Consider the following 16,819-nt stretch of genomic DNA (forward strand, 5'->3'; position numbering starts at 1 on the left):
AGAGGAAATCCTCCAGGGACATCTCGATGAAGCGCTCCTGTAGGTACTCCAGAAGCCTTTGCAGAAGGTTTCTGGGCAAGGCATCCTTGTTCCGCCCACCATGGTAGGACACTTTACCATGCCATGCATGTAGCAAGTAATCAGGTATCATTGCGTGGCAAAGCATAGCGGCGTATGGTCCCGGTGACTGCTGGCATTCAAGAAGCATCCGCTCTTTATCTTGTTCTGTTATCCTCAGCAAAGTGATATCGTTCAGGATAACCTGGTTAAAAATCAGGAATTTAAGTAAGGGGGGTGGCCATTTCTCTACTGGGTTCGTGGAATGCAGCAGCTTAAAAAAAACACTTTCCTGCACGTAGCGAAGCGGGGGGAGGGGAGGAGTGAAATGCCGATGATCTTTTCTGTTTGGTCACCGGCGAGGCGATCTTCCCCAAGCTACCGGACAAGCAGTGGGTGGGGGGGGGAAGGTTGTTGATTAGCAGGAGCTAGCGTGGTATTAGCCATGCATTGGGGGAGGTTAAATCACTGAGACAGTGGCTTACCATGGCCGCATGCAAGCTGAATCCTGATGCCTGGACCTGTGTCTGAGATCTGTAACCCCAGAGATGCAAGCAGTCACTATTAAGATGAAAAATGCGACCTTGTAGGGAAATCACATGTGCTATGTAAGGTGAATAGTGCTTTTCACTGTGAAAGAGTATAACCATTGTTCTGTAAAATGTATCTTTCTAAATATTTATCTCCCTCATGCAGCTGCAAATTTTTCAAGCGTCCCTCCTCCATCCCAAAGGCTAGCACAGATAAGGCGGAGGAAAAGAAGACGCGAGATGAGATGTTCTCGGATATTATGGAAGTTACACGCAATGAAAGAGCTCATCTGAATGAGTGGAAGGACGTGGTTTCAAATTACAGGAAAGAGGCCAGTGAACGTGAGGACAGGAGGGATGAACGTGAGGACAGGAGGGACAACCGAGATGAGAGGTGGCGGCAGGAAGACCGGCAGGAAAATCAGCGGTGGCGGCAGGAAGATCAGCGGTGGCGGGATGCAACTCTGGGGCTGCTGCGTGATCAAACTGACATGCTCCGGCGTCTTGTGGAGCTTCAGGAACGGCAGCAGGATCACAGAGTGCCGCTGCAGCCCCTGTATAACCACCCTCCCCCCTCACCATGTTCCTTAGCCTCCTCACCCAGACGTGTAAGAACGCGTGGGGGGAGGCTCCGTGCACCCGCCCACTCCACCCCCGTGGACAGCCCAACCAGAAGGATGCCGTTACTCTGAATTTTTTTTTAATGGCCTTCTCCATCCCTCCTTTCCTCCTCCCAAAGCACACCCTTACTTCTCTCCCTCTTTTTATAATGAATCAATAAAGAATTCATGCTTTTTAAATGAGAGTGACTTTATTTGCATAAGTAAGCTGTACTCGAAGGGGGAGGGGGAGTTGCTTACAGGGACTGAGTCAATCAAGGGGGTTGGGTGTTCATCAACAAACACAGCAGTCACACTGTACCCTGGCCATTGATGAAGCTCGTTTTCAAAGCTTCTCTGATGCGCACCGCTTCCTGGTGTGCTCTTCTAATCTCCCTGGTGTCTGGCTGCGCGTAATCAGCGGCCAGGTGATTTGCCTCAGCCTCCCACCCCGCCATAAAGGTCTCCCCTTACTCTCACAGAGATTGTGGAGAATACAGCAAGCAGCAATAACATAGGGGACATTGGTTTGGCTGAGGTCTGAGCGAGTCAGTAATGTGCGCCAGCGAGCCTTTAAACGGCCAAATGCACATTCCACCACCATTCTGCACTTGCTCAGCCTGTAATTGAACAGATCCTGACCACTGTCCAGGCTGCCTGTGTATGGCTTCATGAGCCATGGCATCAAGGTGGTAGGCTGGGTCCCCAGGATAACGACAGGCATTTCAACATCCCCAACTGTTATTTTCTGGTCTGGGAAGTAAGTCCCTTGCTGCAGCCGTTTAAACAGAGTAGTGCTTCTGAATACGCGAGCGTCATGAACCCTCCCTGGCCATCCCGCGTGGATGTTTGTGAAACGTCCCTTGTGATCCACCAGTGCTTGCAGCACCATTGAAAAGTACCCCTTCCGGTTTACGTACTGGGTGCCCTGGTGCTGCGGTGCCAAGATAGGGATATGGGTTCCATCTATTGCCCCCCCACAGTTAGGGAATCCCATTGCAGCAAAGCCATCCACTATGGCCTGCACGTTTCCCAAGTCACAACCTTCGTAGCAGCAGCTTAGTGATTGCTTTGGCTACTTGCATCACAGCAGCCCCACAGTAGATTTTCCAACTCCAAATTGATTCCCGACTGACCGGTAGCTGTCTGGCGTTGCAAGCTTCCACAGGGCTATCGCCACTCGCTTCTCTACTGTGAGGGCTGCTCTCATCTTGGTATTATGGCGTTTCAGGGCAGGGGCAAGCAAGTCACAAAGTTCCATGAAAGTGCCCTTACGCATGCGAAAGTTTCGCAGCCACTGGGAATCGTCCCACACCTGCAACACAATGCGGTCCCACCAGTCAGTGCTTGTTTCCCGGGCCCCAAATCAGCGTTCAATGGATAGAATCTGCCCCATTACCATCAGGATCTCCAAAGCGCCGGGGCCCGCGGTTTGAGAGAATTCTGTGTCCACGTCCTCATCACTGTCATCGCCGCGCTGCCGTATCCGCCTCTTACTCGCCTCGGCTCGAAGGTCCTGGTTCAGCATATACTGCACGAGAGTGCGCGAGGTGTTTAAAACATCTACGATTGCGGTATGGAGCTGAGCAGGGTCCATGCTTGCTGTGCTATGGCGTCTGCACGGTTCACCAAGCAAAAAAGGCGTGAAACGGTTGTCTGCCGCTATCAGGGAGGGAGGGAGGGGTGAGGCTGTACCCAGAACCACCCGCGAAAATGATTTTTGCCCCATCAGGCACTGGGATCTCAACCCGGAAATGCCAAGGGGCGGGGGAGGCTGCGGGAACTATGGGATAGCTACGGGATAGCTACCCACAGTGCAACGCTCCAGAAATCGACGCTAGCCTCGGACCATGGACGCACACCACCGATTTAATGTGTTTAGTGTGGCCGCGCGCACTCGATTTTATAAAATCTGTTTTACAAAACCGGTTTATGCAAATTCGGAATAGTCCCGTAGTGTAGACGTACCCTTAGCTTCCTTCTTTAACAAAGAGTGTTTGTAATTCCTGTGTCTTAAGTTAGCCAACGGGATTTCAATATTGAGAAAGATGACTGCAATATTTGTCTTCAAGAATACCAGTTTCCATATGGGTAGGGTGTTTAAATTTAGGAGATTCCAAATTGAGCGAGCTATGAATTTTAACTTCTGAAAACATAGGAGATAAATGACACCGCCTTTAAGCTAATAATTTGAATGAGCAGAGTACTGAAAACTAACCACGAACAGGAAAAGACACAAAATGTTGGACTTTGTCTTTAACAGGTACAGGTGAATGTGCTATGAATATAAAAGAAAGAACGAACTGTGGTTATGCAGGAATTTCAGTAAAAGAATGTGAAACTAGAGGATGTTGTTTTGATGCAAAATACCCAGATGTACCTTGGTGTTTCTATCCTCACCTCAAAACAGGTAACATGCCTCTATGAAATGTGTATAATTATCCCATTACTGGAATATATGAAACTAATGGAAATGGAGAATGATGCTTGTTTTCTCTCCGACCTCCGTTATGCTTTGTGTGATGCAGGCAAATCCCCTTTTGACAGAACTTCACGGTCTCTTTCTTTATTTTCTTATCTTTCTCTCTTATACACACTCACAGGATCACATGCTGCCCAGTGTGGTTCATCCTTAATTGGTTCCCTGTAGTAGTCCTAGTCCAATCTCATGTGTGCCTGACTCAAAATATCCAATAATGCCTAATGTGGAGAGGGTACTGTCAGGATCCCCCTGGGTGTCACCTGGAACTGGGGTACCACTGAGCCCTCTCACCCACCAGCCGGGGTGCTCACTCACACTGTGCTGATGTGACAAGTTGCAAAGCCCTCCAAGATTGCACTTTCACCAGCATTCATGTGGCCATTCAGCCTGAGAATCTGTTCATCTGTGGAGGCAAATCTTTGTCAGAAACTAGTTCCTAACGCACAACCACAACGTATTTCAGGTGGCGGCTTAAATTGAAACTACATAATTTTTAAGGCTAGTAGACTAATGGGCATCCTTTATATTAACATTCCATTCATAAATGGTTTAAAATGGTTAATAAATTAACAAGCATTAGTCCATTTTTAGAAATTGTTAGAACCAAACAGATCATCAGTTTATTTATAGCCTTGCATTATAACAGCTTCTACTGAGGTATATATAACCATCCATAACAGTAATCCCCTTTCTAATGTATCAGAGAGGTAGCCGTGTTAGTCTGGATCTGTAAAAGCAGCAAAGATGCATGACATCCGACGAAGTGGGTATTCACCCATGAAAGCTCATGCTCCAATAGTCTTTTAGTCTATAAGGTGCCACAGGACTCTTTGCTGCCTTTGTAACATGCACATCATAGCTAGTTTTCATTTATTAATACTTTATATGCCATGCATAAATGAAATCTTAATATCAAGTAAGACCAGAATAATAAATATCAAATAGTCCATACAGGTCAATTCAACACACATATTACAGAAAAACTCACTCTTAGCACTCCCTTCCCCTGCAGTGACTATCCCCAGAGAAGCATAGGTTTAAAAACCAACAATCTTAGCTTCCTTCTTTAAACAAGAGTGTTTGTAAGACCTGTAGTAGTAGGATTTTATGTTTGTAGTTCATATAATTTAGAATGAAGAATAAACAATAATAATGTAGCATGTATTAAATATATTGGTGCATAATTTGATCATATCCTGCCTGCCACCTATTTTAAATAGCAGAAAGGAATGGGCTAATGGGTCATTTGAATGAGCAGAGTACCGAAAACTAACCATGAATAGGACAATACACAAAACCTTGGACTTTGTCTTTAACAGGTACAGGTGAATGTGGTATGGACGTAAAAGAACGAAAGAACTGTGGTTATGCAGGCATCTCAGTAAAAGAATGCACAAATAAGGGATGTTGTTTTGATGACAAATACCCTGGTGTGCCATGGTGTTTCTATCCTCACCTCAAAACAGGTAACATACCTCTATGAAATGTGTATAATTATCCCATTACTGAAATATATGAAACTAATGGAAGTGGAGAATGATGCTTGTTTTCTCCCCGGACTCTGTTATGCTTTGTGTGATGCTGGCAAATTCCCTTTTGACAGAACTTCATGTTCTCTTTTTTTATTTTTTTATCTTTCTCTCTTATACACACTCACAGTATCACATGCTGCCCAGTGTGGTTCACCCTTAATTGGATCCCTGTACTAGTCAAAGTCCAATCTCATGTTTAGTGGACCGTGTGTGCCTGACTCAAAATATCCAATAATGCCCAATGTGGAGAGGGTACTGTCAGGATCCCCCTGGGTGTCACCTGGAACTGGGGTACCACTGAGCCCTCTCACCCACCAGCCGGGGCTCCCCCTCACACTGTGCTGCTGTGACAAGTTGCAAAGCCCTCCAAGATTGCACTTTCACCATCATTCTCATTGCCATTCAGCCTGAGAATCTGTTCATCTGTGGAGGCAAATATTTGTCAGAAACTAGTTCCTAACGCACAACCACAGCCTATTTCAGGTGGCGGCTTAAATTGAACCCACATAATTTTTAAGGCTAGTGGACTAATGGACATTCTTTATATTAACATTCCATTCATAAATGGTTTAAAATGGTTAATAAATTACCAAGCATTAGTCCATTTTTAGAAATTGTTGGAAGCAAACAGGTCATCAGTTTATTCATAGCCTTGGATTATAACAACTTCTACTGACGTGTATATAACCATCCATAACAATACTCCCCTTTGTAACATGCGCATCATAGCTAGTATTTATTTATTAACATTTTATATGCCATGCATAAATGAAAACTTCATATCAAGTAAGACCAGAATAATAAATTCCCAGTAGTCCAGACAGGTCAATTCAACTCACATAGTACAGAAAAACTCACTCTTAGCACTCTCTTCCCTTGCAGTGACTATCCCCAGAGAAGCAGAACTTTATAAACCAACATTCTTAGCTTCCTTCTTTAACCAAGAGTCTTTAGAAGACCTGTAGTAGTAGGATTTTATGTTTTTATTTCATATAATTAAGAATGAAGAATAAAGAATAATAATGTAGCATGTATTAAATGTATTGGTGCATGATTTGATCATATCCTGCCAGCCACCTGTTTTAACTAGCAGAAAGGAATGGGCTAATGAGTCATTTGGTAAAGATGCCTCAGCCGGATTCTGTATCTGGGCTGATTTCAAGGCAGTAAAAGATGTTTTTAGGGTCACCAATTTGTTGTAGGGTTCGCATTTTAAAATACACAATCATGGCATTCTTTTCCCTTTCTTTTTCATTGCAATTTAATGTTTATGTTAGCCAACGGGATTTCAGTATTGAGAAAGATGACTCCAATATTTGTCTTCAAGAATACTAGATTTAGCCTTAGTGTGAGCCATGGGAGCACGTAAACTACTCTGAAAGGGAACTTTCCTGGGAAAACAGTGCTGTACGGGTTCCAGGCAGGAAAAGGAAGCAGCAGAGCTCTCAAGCGTGCTGGATTTGGCATGACATGTCACATTTCTGCTGAATCCGGCTGTGTGTTTTGCTCTGAGTGGAAGGGTGGAGCTCAATACTTGTAGTTTAGTGTTGGAAGGCGGATTACACTGGAATTGAGGAGAGCATGATTTCAACTCTTACGTCTACCAACTGCAGCTGACATTCCTATGCACTAAAGCAATTGGAGCTGGACACCCAACTCTCTAAGGCCCTCTGCAGAATCCCACACTACAATATTATAGTTTGTCAGGTTTTATTTGTAAGAACTGAGATATCATTTCACAATTTACAGTTTTAATACAGGTAGGGTGTTTAAATTTAGGGGATTCCATTTCGAGAGAGCTATAAATTTCAACTTCTGAAAGCGTAGGAGATAAAGGACATTTCTATTAAGCTAATAATTTGAATGAGAAGAGTACTGAAAACTAACCATGAATAGGACAATACACAAAACCTTGGACTTTGTCTTTAACAGGTACAGGTGAATGTGGTATGAAGGTAAAGGAAAGAAAGAACTGTGGTTATGCAGGCATCTCAGTAAAAGAATGTGTAAGTAAGGGATGTTGTTTTGATGACAAATACCCAGGTGTGCCGTGGTGTTTCTATCCCCACCTCAAAACAGGTAACATACCTCTATGAAATGTGTATAATTATCCCATTACTGGAATATATGAAACTAATGGAAATGGAGAATGATTCTTGTATTCTCCTCGACCTCTGTTATGCTTTGTGTGATGCTGGCAAATCTCCTTTTGACAGAACTTCATGGTCTCTTTCTTTATTTTCTTATCTTTCTCTCCTATACACACTCACAGTATCACATGCTGCTCAGTGTGGTTCACCCTTAATTGGCTCCCTGTACTAGTCAAAGTCCAATCTCATGTTTAGTGGACCGTGTGTGCCTGACTGAAAATATCCAATAATGCCCAATGCGGAGAGGGTACTGTGTCAGGTTCCCCCCGGGGTGTCACCTGGAACTGGGGTACTACTGAGCCCTTTCACCCACCAACCGGGGCTCCCCCTCACACTGTGCTGCTGTGACAAGTTGCTAAGCCCTCCAAGATTGCACTTTCACCATCATTCTCGTTGCCATTCAGCCTGAGAATCTGTTCATCTGTGGAGGCAAATCTTTGTCAGAAACTAGTTCCGAACGCACAACCACAATGTATTTCAGGTGGCAGCTTAAATTGAACCCACATAATTTTTAAGGCTTGTGGACTAATGGGCATCCTTTATATTAACATTCCATTCATAAATGGTTTAAAATGGATAATAAATTACCAAGCATTAGTCCATTTTTAGAAATTGTTGGAAGCAAACAGGTCATCAGTTTATTCATAGCCTTGGATTATAACAACTTCTACTGAGGTGTATATAACTATCCATAACATTAATCCCCTTTGCAACATGTGCATAATAGCTAATATACATTTATTAACACTTTATATGTCATACATAAATGAAAACTTAATATCAAGTAAGACCAGAATAATAAATATCTAGTAGTCCAGACATGGCAATTCAACACACATAGTACAGATAGACTAATTCTTAGCACTCCCTTCCCTTGCAGTGACTATCCCCAGAGAAGCAGAACTTTATAAACCAACATTCTTAGCTTCCTTCTTTAACCAAGAGTCTTTAGAAGACCTGTAGTAGTAGGATTTTATGTTTTTATTTCATATAATTAAGAATGAAGAATAAAGAATAATAAAGTATCATGTCTTGGCGCATAATTTGATCATATCCTACCAGCCACCCATTTTAAATAGCAGAAAGGAATGGGCTGGTGAGTCATTTGGTAAAGATGCCTCAGCCGGATTCTGTAACTGGGCTGATTTCAAGGCAGTAAAAGACCGTTTTAGGGTCACCAATTTGTTGTAGGGTTCGCATTTTAAAATACACAATCATGGCATTCTTTTCCTTTTCTTTTTCATTGCAACTTAATGTTTATGTTAGCCAATGGGATTTCAGTATTGAGAAAGATGACTCCAATAATTGTCTTCAAGAATACCAGATTTAGCCTTAGTGTGAGCCATGGGAGCAGGTAAACTACTCTCAACAGGAACTTTCCTGTCAACAGTGCTGTACGGGTTCCAGGCAGGAAAAGGAAGCAGCAGAGCTCTCAAGCGTGCTGGATTTGGCATGACGTTTTACATTTCTACTGAATCTGGCTGTGTGTTTCGCTCTGAGTGGAAGGGTGGAGCTCAATACTTGTAGTTTAGTGTTGGAAGGTGGATTACACTGGAATTGAGGACAGCATGATTTCAACTCTTACCTCTACCAACTGCAGTTGACATTCCTATGCACTAGAGCAATGGGAGCTGGGCACCCAACTCTCTAAGGCCCTCTGCAGAATCCCACTCTACAATATTACAGGCTTTATTTGTAAGAACTGAGATATCATTTCTCAATTTCCCAGATTTAATATGGGTAGGGTGTTTACATTTAGGGGATTCCAAATTGAGCGAGCTATGAATTTTAACTTCTGAAAGCCTAGGTGATAAATGACACCGCTATTAAGCTAATAATTTGAATGAGCAGAGTACTGAAAACTAACCACGAACAGGAAAAGACACAAAATCTTGGACTTTGTCTTTAACAGGTACAGGTGAATGTGCTATGAATGTAAAAGAAAGAACGAACTGTGGTTATGCAGGCATTTCAGTAAAAGACTGCGAAACTAGGGGATGTTGTTTTGATGCAAAATACCCTGATGTACCCTGGTGTTTCTATCCTCACCTCAAAACAGGTAACATACCTCTATGAAATGTTTATAATTATCCCATTACTGGAATATATGAAACTAATGGAAGTGGAGAATGGTGCTTGTTTTCTCCCCGGCCTGCATTATGCTTTGTGTGATGCTGGCAAATCTCTTTTTGACAGAATTTCATGGTCTCTTCCTTTATTTTTTTTATCTTTCTCTCTTATACACACTCACAGTATCACGAGCTGCCCAGTGTCGTTCATCCTTAATTGGTTCCCTGTACTAGTCCTAGTCCAATCTCATGTGTGCCTGACTCAAAATATCCAACAATGCCTAATGTGGAGAGGGTACTGTGTCAGGTTCCCCCCGGGGTGTCATCTGGAACTGGGGTACCACTGAGCCCTCTCACCCACCAGCCGGGGTGCTCACTCACACTGTGCTGCTGTGACAAGTTGCAAAGCCCTCCAAGATTGCACTTTCACCATCATTCTCATTGCCATTCAGCCTGTGAATCAGTTCCTCTGTGGAGGCAAATCTTTGTCAGAAACTGCCTTAGTTCCTAACGCACAACCACAACGTATTTCAGGTGGCTGCTTAAATTGAAACTACATAATTTTTAAGGTTAGTAGACTAATGGTCATCCTTTATATTAACATTCCTTTCATAAATGGTTTATAAATGGTTAATAAATTACCAAGCATTATCCATTTTTAAAAATTGTTGGAACCAAACAGGTCATCAGTTTATTCATAGCCTTGGATTATATCAACTTCTACTGAGGTGTATATAACCATCCATAACAGTAATCCCCTTTGTAACATGAGCATAAAAGCTAGTGTTAATTTATTAACACTTTATATGCCGTGCATAAATGAAAACTTCATATCAAGTAAGACCAGAATATTAAATATCCAGTAGTCCAGACACGTCAATTCAACACACATAGTACAGAAAGACTCATTCTTAGCACTCTCTTCCCTTGCAGTGACTATCCCCAGACAAGCAGAACTTTACAAACCAACATTCTTAACTTCCTTCTTTAACCAAGAGTCTTTAGAAGACCTGTAGTAGTAGGATTTTATGTTTTTATTTCATATAATTAAGAATGAAGAATAAAGAATAATAATGTAGCATGTATTAAATGTATTGGTGCATAATTTGATCACATCCTTCCAATTGGCATGACATTTCACATTTCTGCTGAATCCGGCTGTGTGTTCCGCTGCCGAGCCCAGTCACAGCACTGCTACGTGAGTGGAAGGGGGGAGCTCAATCCTTGTAGTTTAGTGGTGGAAGGTGAATTACACTGGAACTGAGGAGAGCATGATTTCAACTCTTACCTCTACGGACTGCAGTTGACATTCCTATGCACTAAAGCAATCAGAGCTGGACAAACAACTCTCTAAGGCCCTCTGCAGAATCCCACTCTACAATATTACAGTTTGTCAGGCTTTATTTGTAAGAACTGAGATATCATTTCACAACTTCCCAGTTTTTCTATTGGTAGGTTGTTTAAATTTAGGGGATTCCATTTCGAGAGAGCTATAAATTTCAACTTCTGAAAGCATAGGACATAAATGACACTGTTATTAAGCTAATAATTTGAATGTGCAGAGTACTGAAAAAAAACCATGAATAGTCCAATACACAAAATCTTGGACTTTGTCTTTAACAGGTACAGGTGAATGTGGTATGAAGGTAAAAGAAAGAACGAACTGTGGTTATGCAGGCATCTCAGTAAAAGAATGCGTAAATAAGGGATGTTGTTTTGATGATAAATACCCAGGTGTGCCGTGGTGTTTCTATCCTCACCTCAAAACAGGTAACATACCTCTATGAAATGTGTATAATTATCCCATTACTGGAATATATGAAACTAATGGAGGTGGAGAATGATACTCGTTTTCTCCCCGGCCTGCGTTATGCTTTGTGTGATGCCGGCAAATCCCTTTTTGACAGAACTTCATCGTCTCTTTCCTTATTTTCCTATCTTTCTCTCTTATACACATTCACAGTATCACATGCTGCCCAGTGTGGTTCATCCTTAATTGGCTCCCTGTACTAGCCTAGTCCAATCTCATGTTTAGTGGACCATGTGTGCCTGACTCAAAATATCCAATAATGCCCAATGCGGAGAGGGTACTGTGTCAGGTTCCCCCCGGGGTGTCACCTGGAACTGGGGTACTACTGAGCCCTTTCACCCACCTGCTGAGGCTCACACTGTGCTGCTGTGACAAGTTGCCAAGCCCTCCAAGATTGCACTTTTCACAAGCATTCTCGTTGCCATTCAGCCTGTGAATCTGTTCATCTGTGGAGGCAAATCTTTGTCAGAAACTGCCTTAGTTCCTAACACACAACCACAACGTATTTCAGGTGGCGGCTTAAATTGAGTCCACATAATTTTTAAGGCTAGTGGACTAATGGACATCCTTTATATTGTCAAGTATTAGAGGGGTAACCATGTTAGTCTGGATCTGTAAAAGCAGCAAAGAATCCTGTGGTACCTTATAGACTAACAGACGTTTTGGAACATGAGCTTTCGTGGGTGAATACCCACTTTGTCAGATTCAAGTAGTGGAAATTTCCAGGGGCAGGTATATATATGCAAGCAAGAAGCAAGCTAGAGATAACAAGGTTAGTTCAATCAGGGAGGATGAGGCCCTGTTCTAGCAGTTGAGGTGTGAAAACCAAGGGAGGAGAAACTGGTTCTGTAGTTGGCAAGCCATTCACAGTCTTTGTTTAATCTTGAGCTGATGGTGTCAAATTTGCAGATGAACTGAAGCTCAGCAGTTTCTCTCTGAAGTCTGGTCCTGAAGTTTTTTTGCTGCAGGATGGCCACCTTAAGATCTGCTATGGTGTGGCCAGGGAGGTTGAAGTGTTCTCCTACAGGTTTTTGTATATTGCCATTCCTAATATCTGATTTGTGTCCATTTATCCTCATGCTCCAAAACGTCTGTTAGTCTATAAGGTGCCACAGGATCCTTTATATTAACATTCCATTCATAAATGGTTTAAAATGGTTAATTACCAAGCATTAGTCCATTTTTAGAAATTGTTGGAACCAAACAGGTCATCAGTTTATTTATAGCCTTGGATTATAACAACTTCTACTGACGTGTATATAACTATCCATAACATTAATCCCCTTTGTAACATGTGCATAATAGTTAATATACATTTATTAACACTTTATATGTCATACATAAATGAAAACTTAATATCAAGTAAGACCAGAATAATAAATATCTAGTAGTCCAGACATGGCAATTCAACACACATAGTACAGATAGACTAACTCTTAGCACTCCCTTCCCTTGCAGTGACTATCCCCAGAGAAGCAGAAGTTTATAAACCAACATTCTTAGCTTCCTTCTTTAACCAAGAGTCTTTAGAAGACCTGTAGTAGTAGGATTTTATGTTTTTATTTCATATAATTAAGAATGAAGAATAAAGAATAATAAAGTATCATGTCTTGGTGCATAATTTGATCATATCCTACCAGCCACCCATTTTAAATAGCAGAAAGGAATGGGCTGGTGAGTCATTTGGTAAAGATGCCTCAGCCGGATTCTGTAACTGGGCTGATTTCAAGGCAGTAAAAGACCGTTTTAGGGTCACCAATTTGTTGTAGGGTTCGCATTTTAAAATACACAATCATGGCATTCTTTTCCTTTTCTTTTTCATTGCAACTTAATGTTTATGTTAGCCAACGGGATTTCAGTATTGAGAAAGATGACTCCAATAATTGTCTTCAAGAATACCAGATTTAGCCTTAGTGTGAGCCATGGGAGCAGGTAAACTACTCTCAACAGGAACTTTCCTGTCAACAGTGCTGTACGGGTTCTAGGCAGGAAAAGGAAGCAGCAGAGTTCTCAAGCGTGCTGGATTTGGCATGACGTTTTACATTTCTACTGAATCTGGCTGTGTTTCGCTCTGAGTGGAAGGGTGGAGCTCAATACTTGTAGTTTAGTGTTGGAAGGTGGATTACACTGGAATTGAGGACAGCATGATTTCAACTCTTACCTCTACCAACTGCAGTTGACATTCCTATGCACTAGAGCAATGGGAGCTGGGCACCCAACTCTCTAAGGCCCTCTGCAGAATCCCACTCTACAATATTACAGGCTTTATTTGTAAGAACTGAGATATCATTTCTCAATTTCCCAGATTTAATATGGGTAGGGTGTTTACATTTAGGGGATTCCAAATTGAGCGAGCTATGAATTTTAACTTCTGAAAGCCTAGGTGATAAATGACACCGCTATTAAGCTAATAATTTGAATGAGCAGAGTACTGAAAACTAACCACGAACAGGAAAAGACACAAAATCTTGGACTTTGTCTTTAACAGGTACAGGTGAATGTGCTATGAACGTAAAAGAAAGAACGAACTGTGGTTATGCAGGCATTTCAGTAAAAGACTGCGAAACTAGGGGATGTTGTTTTGATGCAAAATACCCTGATGTACCCTGGTGTTTCTATCCTCACCTCAAAACAGGTAACATACCTCTATGCAATGTTTATAATTATCCCATTACTAGAATATATGAAACTAACGGAAGTGGAGAATGGTGCTTGTTTTCTCCCCGGCCTGCGTTATGCTTTGTGTGATGCTGGCAAATCTCTTTTTGACAGAATTTCATGGTCTCTTCCTTTATTTTCTTATCTTTCTCTCTTATACACACTCACAGTATCACGAGCTGCCCAGTGTCGTTCATCCTTAATTGGTTCCCTGTACTAGTCCTAGTCCAATCTCATGTGTGCCTGACTCAAAATATCCAACAATGCCTAATGTGGAGAGGGTACTGTGTCAGGTTCCCCCCGGGGTGTCATCTGGAACTGGGGTACCACTGAGCCCTCTCACCCACCAGCCGGGGTGCTCACTCACACTGTGCTGCTGTGACAAGTTGCAAAGCCCTCCAAGATTGCACTTTCACCATCATTCTCATTGCCATTCAGCCTGTGAATCAGTTCCTCTGTGGAGGCAAATCTTTGTCAGAAACTGCCTTAGTTCCTAACGCACAACCACAACGTATTTCAGGTGGCTGCTTAAATTGAAACTACATAATTTTTAAGGTTAGTAGACTAATGGTCATCCTTTATATTAACATTCCTTTCATAAATGGTTTATAAATGGTAAATGAATTACCAAGCATTATCCATTTTTAAAAATTGTTGGAACCAAACAGGTCATCAGTTTATTCATAGCCTTGGATTATAACAACTTCTACTGAGGTGTATATAACCATCCATAACAGTAATCCCCTTTGTAACATGAGCATAATAGCTAGTGTTAATTTATTAACACTTTATATGCCGTGCATAAATGAAAACTTCATATCAAGTAAGACCAGAATATTAAATATCCAGTAGTCCAGACACGTCAATTCAACACACATAGTACAGAAAGACTCATTCTTAGCACTCCCTTCCCTTGCAGTGACTATCCCCAGACAAGCAGAACTTTACAAACCAACATTCTTAACTTCCTTCTTTAACCAAGAGTCTTTAGAAGACCTGTAGTAGTAGGATTTTATGTTTTTATTTCATATAATTAAGAATGAAGAATAAAGAATAATGTAGCATGTAGTAAATGTATTGGTGCATAATTTGATCACATCCTGCCAATTGGCATGACATTTCACATTTCTGCTGAATCCGGCTGTGTGTTCTGCTGCCGAGCCCAGTCACAGCACTGCTACGTGAGTGGAAGGGGGGAGCTCAATCCTTGTAGTTTAGTGGTGGAAGGTGAATTACACTGGAACTGAGGAGAGCATGATTTCAACTCTTACCTCTACGGACTGCAGTTGACATTCCTATGCACTAAAGCAATCAGAGCTGGACAAACAACTCTCTAAGGCCCTCTTCAGAATCCCACTCTACGATATTATAGTTTATCAGATTTTACTTGTAAGAACTGAGATATCATTTCACAACTTCCCAGTTTTTCTTTTGGTAGGTTGTTTAAATTTAGGGGATTCCATTTCGAGAGAGCTATACATTTCAACTTCTGAAAGCATAGGACATAAATGACACTGTTATTAAGCTAATAATTTGAATGTGCAGAGTACTGAAAAAACCCCATGAATAGTCCAATACACAAAATCTTGGACTTTGTCTTTAACAGGTACAGGTGAATGTGGTATGAAGGTAAAAGAAAGAACGAACTGTGGTTATGCAGGCATCTCAGTAAAAGAATGTGTAAATAAGGGATGTTGTTTTGATGCAAAATACCCTGATGTACCCTGGTGTTTCTATCCTTACCTCAAAAAAGGTAACATACCTCTATGAAATGTGTATAATTATCCCATTACTGGAATATACGTAACTAATGGAAGTGGAGAATGATGCTTGTTTTCTCCCTGGCCTCCGTTATGCTTTGTGTCATGCTGGCAAATCCCCTTTTGACAGAACTTCATGGTCTTTTCCTTTATTTTCTTATCTTTCTCTCCTATACACACTCACAGTATCACATGCTGCCCAGTGTGGTTCATCCTTAATTGGCTCCCTGTACTAGTCCTAGTCCAATCTCACGTTTAGTGGACCATGTGTGCCTGACTCAAAATATCCAATAATGCCAAAGATAGAGTGGGTACTTTGTCAGGTTAAATGGCAACTTAAATTGAAACCACATAATGTTTAAGGCTTGTGGACTAAGGGTCATTCCTTATAGTAACAATACATTCATAAATCATTTAAAATGGGTAATAAATTACCAAGCATTAGCCCATTTTTAGAAACTGTTGGAACCAAACAGGTCATTAGTTTATTCATAGCCTTGGATTAGAACAACTTCTACTGAGGTGTATATAACTATGCATAACAGTAATCCCCTTTGTAACATGCGCTTAATTGCTAGTATTCATTTATTAACACTTTATATGCCATGCATAAATGAAAACTTAATATCAAGTAAGACTAGAATAATAAATACCCAGTAGTCCAGACAGGTCAATTCAACATACATAGTACAGAAAAACTCACTCTTAGCACTCCCTTCCCCTGCAGTGACTATTCCCAGACAAGCAGAACTTTACAAACCAACACTCTTAGCTTCCTTCTTTAACAAAGAGTGTTTGGAAGTCCCGTGTCTTACGTTAGCCAACTGGATTTCAGTATTGAGAAAGATGACTCCAATATTTGTCTTCAAGAAAACCAGACTTAGTGTGAGCCATGGGAGCAGATATACTACTCTGAAAGGGAACTTTCTTGTTAAAACAGTGCTGTACAGGTTCCAGGCAGGAAAAGGAAGCAGCAGAGCTCTCAAGCGTGCTGGATTTGGCATGACATGTCACATTTCTGCTGTATCCGGCCATGTGTTCCGCTGTGAGTAGAAGGGTGGAGCTCAATACTTATAGTTTATTGTTGGAAGGTTGATTACACTGGAATTGAGAAGAGTAAGATTTCAACACTCACCTCTACTGACTGCGGTTGACTTTCCTATGCACTAAAC

At 41.6% G+C, this 16,819-nt stretch overlaps 1 protein-coding gene across 1 annotated transcript in view; it reads left to right on the forward strand.

Annotated features, from left to right (window-relative positions):
- The window catches only part of LOC120376040 (putative gastrointestinal growth factor xP4), a 34,235-nt gene that overhangs the window by 12,894 nt on the left and 4,522 nt on the right, over positions 1–16,819 (forward strand). The window contains exons 3-9 of the mRNA XM_039496956.1: positions 3,450–3,596; positions 4,988–5,134; positions 7,133–7,279; positions 9,263–9,409; positions 11,043–11,189; positions 13,718–13,864; positions 15,494–15,640. Coding sequence (XP_039352890.1) covers positions 3,450–3,596; positions 4,988–5,134; positions 7,133–7,279; positions 9,263–9,409; positions 11,043–11,189; positions 13,718–13,864; positions 15,494–15,640 — 1,029 coding nt within the window. The remainder of the gene's footprint in view (positions 1–3,449; positions 3,597–4,987; positions 5,135–7,132; positions 7,280–9,262; positions 9,410–11,042; positions 11,190–13,717; positions 13,865–15,493; positions 15,641–16,819) is intronic.

The sequence above is a fragment of the Mauremys reevesii genome, linkage group 1 (genome assembly GCF_016161935.1).
Source record: "Mauremys reevesii isolate NIE-2019 linkage group 1, ASM1616193v1, whole genome shotgun sequence".
NCBI classification, from domain to species: domain Eukaryota; kingdom Metazoa; phylum Chordata; order Testudines; family Geoemydidae; genus Mauremys; species Mauremys reevesii.